The 13,666-nt window shown below is 41.2% G+C and overlaps 1 protein-coding gene across 7 annotated transcripts; it reads left to right on the top strand.

Annotated features, from left to right (window-relative positions):
- The first annotated feature begins 418 nt into the window (after nucleotides 1–418).
- On the top strand, nucleotides 419–13,566 carry si:ch211-80h18.1 (uncharacterized protein LOC555593 homolog). Of its 7 annotated transcripts, none has more exons than XM_026349791.2 (28): nucleotides 419–465; nucleotides 1,401–1,465; nucleotides 1,547–1,612; nucleotides 3,368–3,403; nucleotides 3,836–3,886; nucleotides 4,861–4,908; nucleotides 5,513–5,572; nucleotides 5,782–5,844; nucleotides 5,915–5,956; nucleotides 6,304–6,333; nucleotides 6,441–6,500; nucleotides 6,588–6,647; nucleotides 7,146–7,190; nucleotides 7,878–7,922; nucleotides 8,312–8,383; nucleotides 9,420–9,491; nucleotides 9,591–9,641; nucleotides 9,889–9,915; nucleotides 10,096–10,134; nucleotides 10,272–10,319; nucleotides 10,424–10,462; nucleotides 10,545–10,577; nucleotides 10,656–10,703; nucleotides 10,796–10,861; nucleotides 11,061–11,093; nucleotides 11,184–11,219; nucleotides 11,606–11,650; nucleotides 12,406–13,566. In XM_026349791.2, exons 1-28 carry the CDS (start codon nucleotides 455–457, stop codon nucleotides 12,438–12,440), a joined length of 1,326 nt encoding a protein of 441 aa, XP_026205576.1. In that variant the 5' UTR covers nucleotides 419–454; the 3' UTR covers nucleotides 12,441–13,566. The 7 variants fall into 7 exon arrangements, with proteins under 7 accessions (XP_026205576.1, XP_026205578.1, XP_026205577.1 ...); XM_026349793.2 differs by having other exon boundaries at nucleotides 11,067–11,093; XM_026349792.2 differs by having other exon boundaries at nucleotides 10,427–10,462.
- Nucleotides 13,567–13,666: the final 100 nt, after the last annotated feature.

Raw genomic sequence — 13,666 nt, forward strand, 5'->3', positions numbered from 1 at the left:
TCCCCGCTCTCTGATTGGCTGGGCATTAAAGAGCTGGGTGATGTCAACTGTCAATCACCACTCTGTATGAAGCTAACGAGATCAGTTCATCATAGGAAGTAATTTGTCTGCAATAACATTGTCTGCTGTGAAGTCTGGAATCGCCTGTGCAGGTGAACCTCGACCAGCCCTCAATGCATGCTGGGATATCCTCTACACGACCACAGTATGTGCTGGTGAAGGTGGAACAAACATTTATAAGTAGTAGTTAGTTATAGTGCTGCTTTAGTCTGAGGTAATGCTGTAAATGCACTTGCAGTAGTCTTTGCAGTAGTTTTAGCAGTAAACAGTGTAATACTTTAAGTAGTAGTATGGCCCCTCCCCCGAGTGTGTATAAATATGAGTGTTTGAAGGAGGAGCTGCAGCTCTAAAGCTGCGTCTCTGTAGTTCAACAGAAAAACTGTCAGACAGCAACATGCTGCCACCGTGAGTAATACTGCTCTTTATACTGCTAATACTACTCTCTATACTGTTTGTTAGTATCCTAATTCTGCTCTTTATACTGCTAATTATACTACTACTACTACTATTCTCTATACAGCTTGTTAGACTCCCAATACTGTTCTTTATACTGCTAATTATACTACTAATAATACAACTCTCTGTACTACTTGTTAGACTCCTAATACTGCTCTTTATACTGCTAATTATACTACTACTAATACTAGTTTCATACTCCATGTTGGACTTTTAATACTGCTCTTTATACTGCTTATTACTACTAAACCTCTATATTGGTAATTATGCCACTACAGTTATGCTTCATGTTGCTAATTATACAACCAGTACTACTAATACAACACAGTAGTGGTACTACAACTGTGTTGTGTTTGGATCGATAAATTTAACATCTCCTTGAATTTTAACATTAGCTTTATCCTTAGAGTAGTAGTACATGTGTACTCTAATACTAGTAATACAGTAATGATATATCAGTACTATTGTAGTAATGTAACAGTACTATAGTACTGTCCTATACTGTTTGTACTTGAGTAGTAATGTGGTAGTACTGCAGTACTTTCTAATGTTTTCTGTACTTGTAGCATACTGCTTAGCCCTGATGGGTTGCAGGGTTGTGTCGTTTTGATTGACAGGTCATCTGTCCTATCGGTAAACCTGATTATACTGACAGGTACTGAACAGATGATTGATTGTTCCTGACCTGTACTCACTGTATTGTTTGGACAGATTATTATTGACTCCCAGTTTGTTGCACTGATTGGTATTGACAGGTCACTGATGAGGATTTATTGATGTAGAATTATTTTTGGCCCTCATATTGACAATTTCTTAATAGTATAAAAGGAACTGATATTGTTTATTAATATTGATTAGCATAGTTATCTGCTCTCTCACTACAGAAACCTGCTGATAGTGTCGCTGGCCGTGTTTCTGGCAACGACTGTATCCACGGCTCCTTTTGGGGGTAAAAATATAAACTTCACCTTTATGTACTACTGATACTCAGTGAAACTGTGGCAATATGAGGTTCTGATGTGTTTTCCAGAGAAGGAGCAGGAGGAGGTGGAGGTGGAGGCCACTGAGGAGGGGGAGCTGTCTGAGGAGGAGGAGGGTAGGCCTGTGTGTGTGTTACAGTAATTCACCTTTAAACAGGAGGAAACTGCGGTATTGTTGAATTTTGGCAGTGACACACAACTAAAGACATGAAACGTTGCTGCTCTACACGTCACGTGATGAAAACTCTGACTGTGAACGTGTTTGTTGCGCTTGACTCACATGTTCCGCTTTACTCTGAATGATCTAGGAGGTCTCCTCTGGGACATTTCCACCTTAACTACATTTCCCTTAATAGTATGACTAAGATGACTTAGTGAGAGAGGCATTGTGCACAGTAACTGAGTGAAAACGTGCTGCTCCACTGGATTTTGAGGAACCACACCTGTAATTGTAAAACCATAAGGCAGAGTGGGGTATCTTGCCATATTAACAATGTTTGTCTTTAACTCCAACAATTCAGAGTGAAGGAAAAAGATGAAATGACATTAAAATGTTCAACTTCAAGATCATATGTCACAGAATCTGTGCAGATGAAGGATAAAAGTCCAATAACTACTGAGTAATGGTCTAACCATAAACTGGGAATCTCCAGAGACCAGTGTTTTCCTTCTGGTGATAAACCCACTGATGAAACCTTATGTCATGTAGACTTGGACTCACATCTTCATGTCCTGGAAGCTGTTCTTGATCTGACCGACTGTCCGGGTGTTTCTTTGATCACAGTTGTTTTCTGTGATCTTCTGAACCTTCCAGGGTTTAAAAAAAATGAACCAAGGTCATCTTTAAAAAAAATTCCAATATAAAAGTTAATTGTTTTGGTAATTCAAAAAGTGAAACTCTAATCAATTCTTCTACTTAAATAAATTCAAAAGTGACTTAGAAGGTACAAGGCAGGGTGAGTGTAAGGAGGTCTTGCCTAAAGACCCCTACTGGAAGTAGGTCAGTCAGGATTCAAACCCCGGTCTCCTGCATGGAGAGCGACACTATCCAGATATAAATATATGATATGTAAGATCAATCAAAAAAACATAGAACACAGAAACGCATGGAGGCCATCAGCCATCAGCCTGTGGTACTGTTATGGCACTACTGAAGATTCGGTTGCTCCGATTTCAGACTTGAGCTTTGTTGCTGGTCACGTGCTTCTCATCTTCCTCTTGACAAAATTCACAGATCCTCTCTCGGGTTTGGCTGGTGTTCCTGTTTTACAGTGGTGGTCCTGTTTTAGAGTTGTGGTCCTGTTTTTACAGTTGTAGTCCAGTTTTTATAGTTGTAACCCTATTTTTCCCCTTTAGTCCTGTTTTTACAGTTGTAGTCCCGTTTTTACAGTTGTAGTCCAGTTTTTATAGTTGTAACCCTATTTTTCCCCTTTAGTCCAGTTTTTACAGTTGCAGTCTACAGTTAGAAATCTTTTCTTCCTGCTGCCATCCTCCATGTTGCATGTGATGACTCTGCTTTGATAAAGAACTTTTTAAGAGATGACGTCCTGTGGTTGGTCGCCCCTGTGGAGGACACCAATGATCAGTCTTTTACATGAGTGTTTTGTGTACTAAACTGAACAGAGAAATTAGTATTTATACTGTATGACCAGTAATTTACTCAAACTCCAAATTGAAATATTCTAATAATTTGAGAAACTAGATTTGAGCTTTAAGTGCAGTCTGCGCGAACCATTCCACTTAATACACAACAGACAAAACCTGATCCTGTCAGTGAGCAAACAGCTGTTAAAAAGAAAGAATCCTTGGCTGTAGTGTTGCTAAAATATCTTTAATTAGAGAAATAAATGTTGGATGTCTTTTCTTTCCAGATGATGATGACTCCAAAAGTCAGGATAAGATTGAGGGTGAGAGGAGAAATCACACAGACCTTTAACTTTACATCATAAACCTACATAAACACCAAGACCAGGTTGAACTCCTCATTTAAAGAATATTTTTAAAATTCAAGTCTCATACTTTGTGCGAGGATCAGTGTTAACATCTGATCAAACAGAAACATGTTAAAGCTCTGACTGTGATGATGAGAACATTTTCAGCCAGACTTCATTTGAAACGCGTTAGAAAACAAAGATCAGTTTTCCTGATTCTGGATGATTCTTTGTCAGATGTTAGAGACACTGATCCTTCGTCAATCTGTTTTTAATAAACTGCCCAGTTTCTTTCAGCTGTTCGAAACAGAAGCTTTATTCATCCTGGACACCTGATACCCGTCTTTCCTCCTTCCTCTGTTCTCCCCCCACCACCCCCTGTCCTCCCCCTTCCTACTCTACTAACAGGAGTCCTTGGTGGGCAGCAGACCACCACAGCAGCAGCTGCTGGAGGTTCAGGTGAGTGTTTATCCCCAATGAACAGTTTGGTTGTTCCTGTTTGGTCTCAGGTTTAATCCAGATTATTTGGCTCATGTTCAGACAGAGATTAACCTGATTGGTTCTGATGCACATCCTGAAGTCCTTCTGCCCAGAAACCTCTCAGATTTCTGCAGGGGGTCGTGCTTGAAGCCACAGCACAGCCTGCTGGACAGGAAAACAGACATCACCATTAATAAGAACGATAACGACAACTGTGTAAACTTGCTACGGTGTGTTTAAAACAAAACCAACAATAATGGATGTGAAAATGAAGGATTTTACTTTTTTAATAGGTCGCATATTTTTATCCAAAGTAACTTACAGGATCGAGAAGAGACTGAAAGAGGTGGAGTTTGATTAAAGATATGTGAGCCGGTGTTACTAAAGAAAAGATCTGACACAAACACAGGCCAGCACAGTCAACAGTTTGTTGTCGGGAAGTCCTGAGGTCTCTCCAAGTCCACAGTCGATCAAGGCCACATGGGACTTCAACATAAGACTGTGGACATCCGGAGAGTCTGAACCAGGCACCGACTGAACCAGAACCCATTGCTATATGGCTCCAAAAATATATATCCATAATTAAAGTATATTTTGAAGAGAACAGAACAGAAACAGGATCACCTGAGGTTTAAAGTGTGACGACCCTCAGCTGAGGCTTTAATGTTGAACTCATTTTGTGTTAGCTCATAAAGAAGCAACATGCTGCTGAGATCTGCACAAATCAAATGAGTCAGAAATGTCAGTTCATCTTCATGGAAACAAAGTGTTTTAGTCCCGTCACGTTTCACCCCCTCATGGTTCAGCAGCCTCACAGGTGTGATGACCGTGATCTGGATGCAGCCACACTGGGTCAGCCGATAACTTGACTGATCCCATGCTTTGTGCAAACAGGAATAAGAGAAGGCGACTCTGTCAACAAATCTTTGACTCAGGTGTGTTTATCTCTGCAGATGTCAGTATTGCAGCAGGTGCTTCCTCCAACATCCAGGAACTGAGCAGTGAGTTCATCACCTGTGACAGATGATATCAGAGGTCACTGGCTGCAGGAAACAGAGCGGTGCGATCTGGGTTGGTTCAGACGTCAGACTCTGGAGTCCAGTGCCCACCCTGACACAGTATAGTCGCATAGAATTAGGTAGCAACTGCTGCTAGCTATCCTGGCCTCATGAATCAGTTTACAGTAGATTTAGCTACTTCGTTCTTAGATAACTGCAGACATGTTGAAGCTAATCAAAACAGACGTAATCATGTCTTTCATTCAATTAAGCAGAAAAACAGGGACAAACCCAATTTAATCATAGCATTTCTGTTTTGCTGTAAGTACATCTGTTGACCTGTGCAGGACAGGTAATAAAAGCACACACACACACACATAAAAAAAACATATATCTTAAGTGTACACATCGGACCCAACCCAAATCCCACCCTGTCCCTTTCGGACTTATGCAGCCAGGGATACTCACTTATAGCATTTAGGTAGATTCTTCAATTAAAGCTCAATGAAATGAAAATCTACTTAATCCATCCAATCTAGGTATGGAGAAGCTTAATGCAAAGGTAAAAGGAGATGGATTTTGTTTATGTATAAATGTCTGTTTTCAGTTTCAAGCAGTCAGTCTGCAGGAGGAGGAGCACATGATGGAACAGCAGGAAGCTCTGCAGGTAAAGAGGAACAACAACATCCAGTAAAGTGTCACAATATCAGATGTGAGCCCTGGACAAATGTTTCAGACCAGTACCTGCTGCTCCAGTCTGTGTAAAAATTATTATTATTACGTAGTAGTCCTGCAGTTTTCTCTTGTTCCAGGCTTGTATTTTCATAAGAAAGGTTCCCCTGTTTACTGACAACTAAAAGATTTTCTCCCTCTCAGGTTCACCAGGTTCAGCAGAAACAGAACCCTCTAGAGTATCTGCTGATCTGTCTCAACCAGCAGGTAAACTTATTAAAAAAGAAAACCATGATACTTCATCATTTAGTTGTGAACATGGGATTTTGTGTTTCAGGAGCCGATCGTCCAGTTGCTTCATCTCTAACAGAAACTAACGGTAAAATATAACAGTTTCCGTCATTAAAGCTCCTTCTGTGTTTTTAGCTTCAGTAAGTTTCCACTCTTTCCCATGGCCTTTATTAAATGGAACCAGCTCAGGTGGTCAACACCGATGACCTGTGGTTTATATACACACAGGTCATCGGTGTTTGATGAAACCGATGAGTTTGTGTAAAAACACAAAGTCGAACCTGACCAGACCTGAATCAATCTATCAATTAACAACCCTAACCCTAACAAAATCAATCATCAAACAAGTGATAGAGCTGATTCCTAAAATAAATAAATGAACAAAGACTTCACTTGTGATCATAAGTTTGCCAGATATGATTTGTGTTACTGCAGGTTCTGACGGAGTCGACTCCGCGTCCAACGGTAAATAAAACACTGAGATACACACAGAACCCCATAAGAAAATATATAAAATTTGAAAACCAAAAGTCAATACAGCTGATCATTTATAATAGTGGGGTGTGTTTCAGGTAACGGACAAAAGCTGCTGAACGGAGGAGGGGGAGGGGGCCAAGCTGACAGTCAGGCAGGTTAGTTGCAGGAGGCGGAGCTACAGGAAAATACTGACAGCTTCCTGTTTACGTCTCTTTGTGATTACCTGTCTGTCTCTTGCTTAGGTGTGTTGGATTCACTTGGGAACGGATTTCCTCACCTGGATTACACAGGTGAGTGTCCAGGTGAGGTGTGTATACCATCATTCATCTTCTTCAAGCCCAACATTAACTGCTGCAGTTCTGGTTATTTTAAGACATTGGTTTCATTAGTGGGCAGCACAGTAGTGTAGTCTCCTCACAGCAAGAAGGACAAAGGACGATTTGAATCCACAGGTCCTTTCTCTGTGAAGTTTGCATGTTCTCTCTTTGTCTGCATGGGTTCTCTTCAAGTATTCTGGCTTTCTCCCACAGTCCAAAGACATGCATGTTAGGTTCGAGTTATTTGGCGACTCCAAGTTGTCCATAGGCCGATGTATATTGGGCCCTAACCCTACCCCTATAACCCTAACCCTAACCAGCAGAACGATACCCATACAGAGACCCTCCACAACTCAAACCTTCAGATCCTATTCACAAAAGTAACAAACATTTGCAGAAGATTTTAGTTGTTGGGGTCAGACATGTTTAATCTTCTGTCAGCGTTCTGACAATTGTTTTTCATCCTTCACTCTTCTCCTGCAGGAACAAATGACCCGTCCAGTCATGACTTCCTGCTTGGCCTCATGGGTATGTTGGTCTGAGGACAGTTAGATCAGCCTTTCCACAAACATTTTCACACATTCGCTTTTAATATTGTAAAGTGTTTTAACATTTCAATAAATAATATTTTGCACAGATCAGCCACAACAATAAAATCACCAGCTTAATGGCATCTACCCCAAGCTGTCAAAACAGTTCTGACCTGCAAGGCATGAACTTGAACCTCAGGTTTCTCGCACCACAGCAGCATATCCTATAAGTCCTGTAAGCTGCCGGGGGGGCATGATTCATCAGACCAGGCCACTTTCTTCCACTGCTTCATGATCCAGGTCTGATACTCGTCACACTGTAAACACTTTCGGTGATGGACAGGGTGCAGCCTGGGTACTATGACTACCCAACATCATGTGCAGCAACTGTTGCTGTGATGCACTGTGGGTTCTGACACCTGTCTATCATGGCCAGCATTACAATTTTCAGCAATTTGTGCTGCAGTAGCTCTTCTGAAGAATCATACCAGATGGACTACTTTAGGTACCCATGACCAGTGCATACCCTCCACCCCACCCCCACCTACAGGTGCCATTATGTTGTGGCTGATCAGCAGATTCCACAGGAGTTCTATAGTTGAGTTTTAACCAGGGTCAGAGACTTCCTTCATGTCCCGATTGCAACACAACATCCTAACCTCCTTTTTGATGTTTGTGTTCCCAGGAGGAAGTGATCCATTCAGTCCAGATGTTCACATCAGTGTCCCAGGTCTGATCTCACATCTCTTTCAGTCACTTAGAGAGTTACTTAGATAAAACAAAGGGAGAAAATCTACAAATTGTTTCTCATAACTGCTGTTTTTGTCATAAAGTCATTTCATACATTTAATACCAAGATTATATTGTTTGCTTCTCTAATGACTAGTGTTTAAGTCACCAACACATATGTATTAAACTTTGGATTTAGATCATGTTCAGAGAGAAGCCAGAAGACACAGCTCAACTAAATAACAAAAGAAAACGCTTACACACAATATGAATTTTGTAGGAACGATCACCTGTATGGACGTAAAATCTCTGTAATTATGTTCAGAGTGCAAGAAAGACGACAGCTGAAGTTGTCCTTATTATTGATAAATCAATGTGCTTGTGTTTCAGAGATCAGTTCAGGTGTGACAGCAGCTCCTTATCCAGATCAAAGCAGCAGCTCCAGTCTGGACTCACGTGCAGGTACTGACCCTGCCGCCACAGCTTTTATATTTCCATGGAAAGTGTAAAGTTACATGGGGTACATCCCAATTTCCTTAATTGATCGTTCCTCAATAACTCCGGAAGTTGTCAAAGTCTCTCATTTCATTCTGAGAAGCGATGTTTGGGGAGAGATAAGTGAGATTACACGACACAGTCTTTTACGGGACCATCACACATCTGTTTGTGATTGGCTGCAGCTGATCAGTCTGATCTTAAACTGAAAGCCGAAGCAGTAACTCTAAGGTCCGACTGTCTTTAGTAGGAAGGACTGAGACTCAAGAAACAGATGCAAGTGAGAGAAACATGGATGAAATTAAAGAAACAATATGTCATTTATTTACTATACTAAATAATACTATCTGAATTTAAAGACACATGCCAAGTTGAATCTTGAAGTTGAACTATTAGTTTGTTAGACAACAAATGTTACAGCTTAGAATTTCTCTTTCAAAATGTTTGCAGCATTTTGTGGAAACATCTGTTTTTGTTTGGACTTGTGTGATGCTATCACCAATAAGACCAGTAGGTCCAGTCACAGGCTGCCAGACATGAAACCCCTTCGAGTCCAAACTCTCTTCTGAACAGGTTAGCATTGAGCTCCAGCTAAGGTTAGCGAACTTTAATTTATCACAGTTACCAGAAGGTTATTTTAAGTTATTGAAAAGTTCTGGTTCTGGTCTTTGTACTCTGGTCCGTGTGCGAACACTTCATCAGAGCTGCGAGTATTCACACACAGCTAACTAAGTGATCCCGACTAGTGCTAGTTAGCAGCACAATGATTACCATCAGTGAGCGAGCACTGAACAACGACACAGAATGTGCAAACAACCAATTCTGCAAATGTATCGACCAGCTAAGCAACTTCACCTGGTTCCAGCTGAGCAACTTCACCGTGTCCCACTCGTCGGCGGCTCCTTCCACCATCCGAACCCGTTTCTCAGCAGCTGTTTTCGGGACACGGGTCCCGTGGACTTAAAACTCACCTGTACTGATTCTTGTCTATTTCCTGTTGAAGACCCTGCTCAGCACGTCGACCAATCACAGTACAGCCATGGCCCAGGACCCTCCCACTCTGCCGTCCTGGCAGGTTGGTGTAGAAAAGAGTCCGTTTGAGTCTAAAACAGGATTTTAATCTGAGTAGTAAATTTATATTCTACAAATGTATCTGATGTCTATTTTTTGTCAGCTGGTTCATCATCATCACCACCACACAATGAAGTTCACAGACAGCAGACAGGTAAGATCACCTGTACAGGTAAAGACCTGTGGGACTATCCTAGATAACAGGGATTTAAAAAGCCAGCTCACGTCAGGAACCACAAAAAGGCTTACTGCTAACTGATTAGCATCATCTGACTGAAACAGATACAGATTAAAAGTTATGTTGAAATAAAAACATGACCTTAGACCATGATTGGCCTAACATTTATTTCTCCAGAGAAATTATGTTTGTCTGTAATTATGTTTGTATAATTTCCTGTCAGATGGAGCCGATTCACCCGATGCTCATGGTAAAAGTGCTTTTTTACAACTGAACCTGTTACTGTTTCAATCACATCATTTATTGATCTGATTATTGATTATTATCTTTTATTTGTGAAATTGGGCAGTTGGCACGTTAGTTATTTATTTATGCTCTCTGCTGTGGAGTGTTGTGATTCCACATGATGAAGTGTCTGAATGTTTTTCAGGAAATGGCCGACAGACTCACCTGACCGACACGAATGCAGGTACATGTCCTCTTCTGACCTGGTTCACTTGTATGTCCCCACAAGTTGCTTGCTACTGATTTCTCGTCTGACTTTGGAAACATTCAAGTCTCAGTTCCGGTCTCTCGTCCGACGTTTGACTCATTATGTTTCTGCAGTGACTGATCAACCTGTCTCCGTCAGCCATCCCCACACTGACCTCACAGGTAAGTTACTGATCCAACTATTTTTTGCTAATCAGCTGATCAAAGTTACAATCAGTGATAACCCCACTGTGATGATGATGTAATAAGATGAAAGATTATGTCAGCAGGTGGAGCAGTGACCAGTCTTCAAATTGACCTCACAGGTGACAGCAACGGATCCATCAATAAATCCATCTGCTTATTAGGTTTGACAGAAACTTAACTCTGTGTTCTGATTGGTTTCAGCTTCAGGTGTCGAACTGAGCCATGATGTCACAGGTAAGTTTGGTTGTTACATAACTTGAGTTGTAACTTGGCCTGCGTAGACTTACTTCCTGTCACATGATCATGTTATAGAGTCATCCCCTGTTATCCTCCACACGGACTCCATAGACTCCTTCACAGGTACAGCTGTCTGTCTGCTTACATCTGTCTGTCTGGTCACACCTGTGTGTTTACACTCATCTTCGCCTGTCTGTGTCTCTCTCATTTTTCAGTTTCAGGAGTTTACACCCACACAGACCTGGTTACCGTGGCAACAGATTTGACAGGCACAGACACAGGTAAGCCCAATCCCCCAACATGGCCAACAAGAACTGTTACGTGTTGCGTATGACACGTAATTGCAGTGTTCCTGGTTCGAATCCGGCTGTGGACCCTTGCTGCATGTCGCCGCCCCCCTCTTTTGTCCCATGTTTCCTGTTTCGTCTGTCTACTAAATACTAAATATATCTTAAAAAGCCACATTCAACATGTTTGTAGTTTCAGATTCAACAGGAAATCCAGTGGCCTACAGTAAGTTACTTCATTTTAAGTAGAAGAAGAAGTTCTCCTTCTAGAAATGTGTGTTAACGTGTGTATTTCAACATGTGTGCTTTTTTTCAGGTCATCCAGCCGTGACAGATCATATGCAGACAGCTGGTAAGTTTTACATATGTTTCTGTTCATGAAACCAGTTTATAAACTGATCTTATAATTAACTAGTCTGATTAAGTGAACTAGTTTCTTTCAAGTGCCAATATTATGCAAAATCTAGGTTTTGGTCATTTTGGCACGTATGACTCTATGCAGCATGTTAGTGCACAAGTGCACTTTGTCCTTTTTTTTTTTTTTTTTTTTACATTTTGTAGAAATCAGACCCTGAGTGATCCATTCAAAGTTCGCGCTCGAAATGACGTTTTGTCGAGTCTCGGGCTCAGTCCAAACTCTAGCTTTGTAACTAGCTTTGTTAACTAGTTAATTTTTTGACAAAGACCAGGTGCTCAACCGGTTCGTTCTCTTTTCTTGGTTCTGCTTGTTCTTTGCAGGTCCGGTCACTGAACAGTTCAACACATCTGGTCAGGGTCCTGAAGGTTCGTACCTACACACTCAGACCTTCTTAGTTAACCTCGGACTCCCTTCAGTCCAGTCGACTTTTGAAGTGTTTTTTTCACAGCTACATTTGGGCTTGCTGACACCACAGTACTTTTACATTTAGGTATTTGCAAGATGCTTTTTTTCAAAGCGACTATTAAGTGAATTACAAAGCAAATAATTTAAGTCAAGGAGAGAAACTTTAAACTAAAGTGTTCTTTAAAGTAAAGCCGTTTCAGTTTCAGGAAGTATAAGTGCAAGTTTGTTTATTTTTGCGGAGAAAGTTGTGGTAGAGTTCTGTTCACAGCAGATTTTTGAACATTGAGACTGAAGCAGCTGAGCGTGCAGAGGTGGGAAGGTCGTTCCACTATTGTGGAACCACTGAGCTGAAAGTTTAACCCGGGGGGTGAGACGAGGTGAGGTGAGGGGGCCACAAGATGTGGTTGCCTGGCAGAGCATAGTGAGCGAGAGGGTCTGTAGACCTGGATGAGGGGGTTCAGGTACCGGTGCTGTCGAGTCGACCACTCTGTAGGTAAGAGTCAGGACTCTGAACCTGATGCAGCAGCTCCATGAAGCCAGTGCAGAGATCTGAACAGTGGTGTAACGTGTCCTGTTTACTGATCAAACATGAGACGTGCTGCTGCATTTTGGATCCTCTGCAGGTTTGATGGTGCAGCTGGTGACACCTTAGTAAAACACTGAAGTAGTCAAGACCAGATATGACCAGAACCTGAATTAGACTTTTGTGTCTCAGGTGCAGAAAATGTGGAACTGGAGGATACCTGCTGACTTCCACATCAAACCACAAGTTCGATTCCTGCGTTACCGATTCCAGTGTACTGACCAATCAGCATGGCCCAGGACGTCTGACTCCTCCCAATAGCTGTAGCCCTTCCCCCTCCCCGAACATGCACTGACCAATCAGCATGGCCCAGGATGTCTGACCCCTCCCACTGGCTTTAGGGCCTGTGCATAATTTTTTAAGGATAAAAATATTTAAAACATTTGTTTATACACCGTTTGTTTTAGAAAAAGTTTGAGTTTGATGACATCATACAGGATGTGACATCACTGCCAGGATTGTAAAATGTGGTTTAAAACTTTACAATAAATGTCTTTGTCTATTTTGAACATCAACCTGAGAATCTGTCATTGATCAGTTGACCAACATTGATCTGACATCGTGTTGAAGAAAAAAAAAAAAAAGGTTTCGATGCTGGTTTGAGTTTTAACCATTTTATTGAAGTTTGGCGAATATTTCAGCAGTTTACACGTTTTATCTGACCATTTTCCTCAAACCTCCTCACACTAATTGTACAGATGATTTAAACTTATTTAACAGGTTTAAATAAAAATGTTAAAAGGTAAATACAGACAATGATGACAGAAGCTTTTCTACTGAAAGGCTGCTTCCTGTTGGTGCAGCAGATTTAGATTTAAAAAAAAAAACCTTCAGGATGAAGAGTCACAATGTCAATAAATGAACTTAAACCCTGTGAATTTTAGTTAAAGCTAAATGTAAATTATTTCAAAACTACAGTTTGTATTTGCTGAAACAATAAACAACTGAGCAGCACAGTTCATTCTTTGTCAACATGTGCAGAGTTTCAGTTTTTACACCTGTCAAAGACACAAATCTCCATTACGATGTAAATCAGAAGTGACGCCTGATGAACTAATGCGCTTTTTAAACCACAAACCTGCTGCAGCTGATGCTGATGGACAGAACTGATCAGATCCCAGTGATAAACTCTATGCATGTCTGAGTGAAGGCATTCCCTTTTTAAATCACAAATCTCTTTCTGAATATTTGAATGCTGAACAAAGATTTTCTCTTTATCCTTTAACATTATCACCTCCATTAGTCAAACAAACAACTGACGTGTCAGATGATGTTCTTATTCAGGACAAACCAGACCAGCAGACACACTGGTAAAGGACAAAACCTTCTTCCCAACAACCAGTGGTTCCCTCAGGGCTGTGCGATAGCTCAGGCACACCCAACGCAAAAGTAA

This window comes from Anabas testudineus, chromosome 11 (genome assembly GCF_900324465.2).
Source record: "Anabas testudineus chromosome 11, fAnaTes1.2, whole genome shotgun sequence".
Classification (NCBI taxonomy): Eukaryota; Metazoa; Chordata; class Actinopteri; order Anabantiformes; family Anabantidae; genus Anabas; species Anabas testudineus.

What these genes read in the sequence shown, in the direction of transcription:
- si:ch211-80h18.1 (XM_026349791.2), top strand. An exon ending in CCAAGCTGACAGTCAGGCAG is followed by an intron (nt 6,501 to 6,587) that starts GTTAGTTGCAGG and finishes TCTCTTGCTTAG; the next exon opens with GTGTGTTGGATTCACTTGGG. An exon ending in ATCTGGTCAGGGTCCTGAAG is followed by an intron (nt 11,651 to 12,405) that starts GTTCGTACCTAC and finishes TTTGTGTCTCAG; the next exon opens with GTGCAGAAAATGTGGAACTG.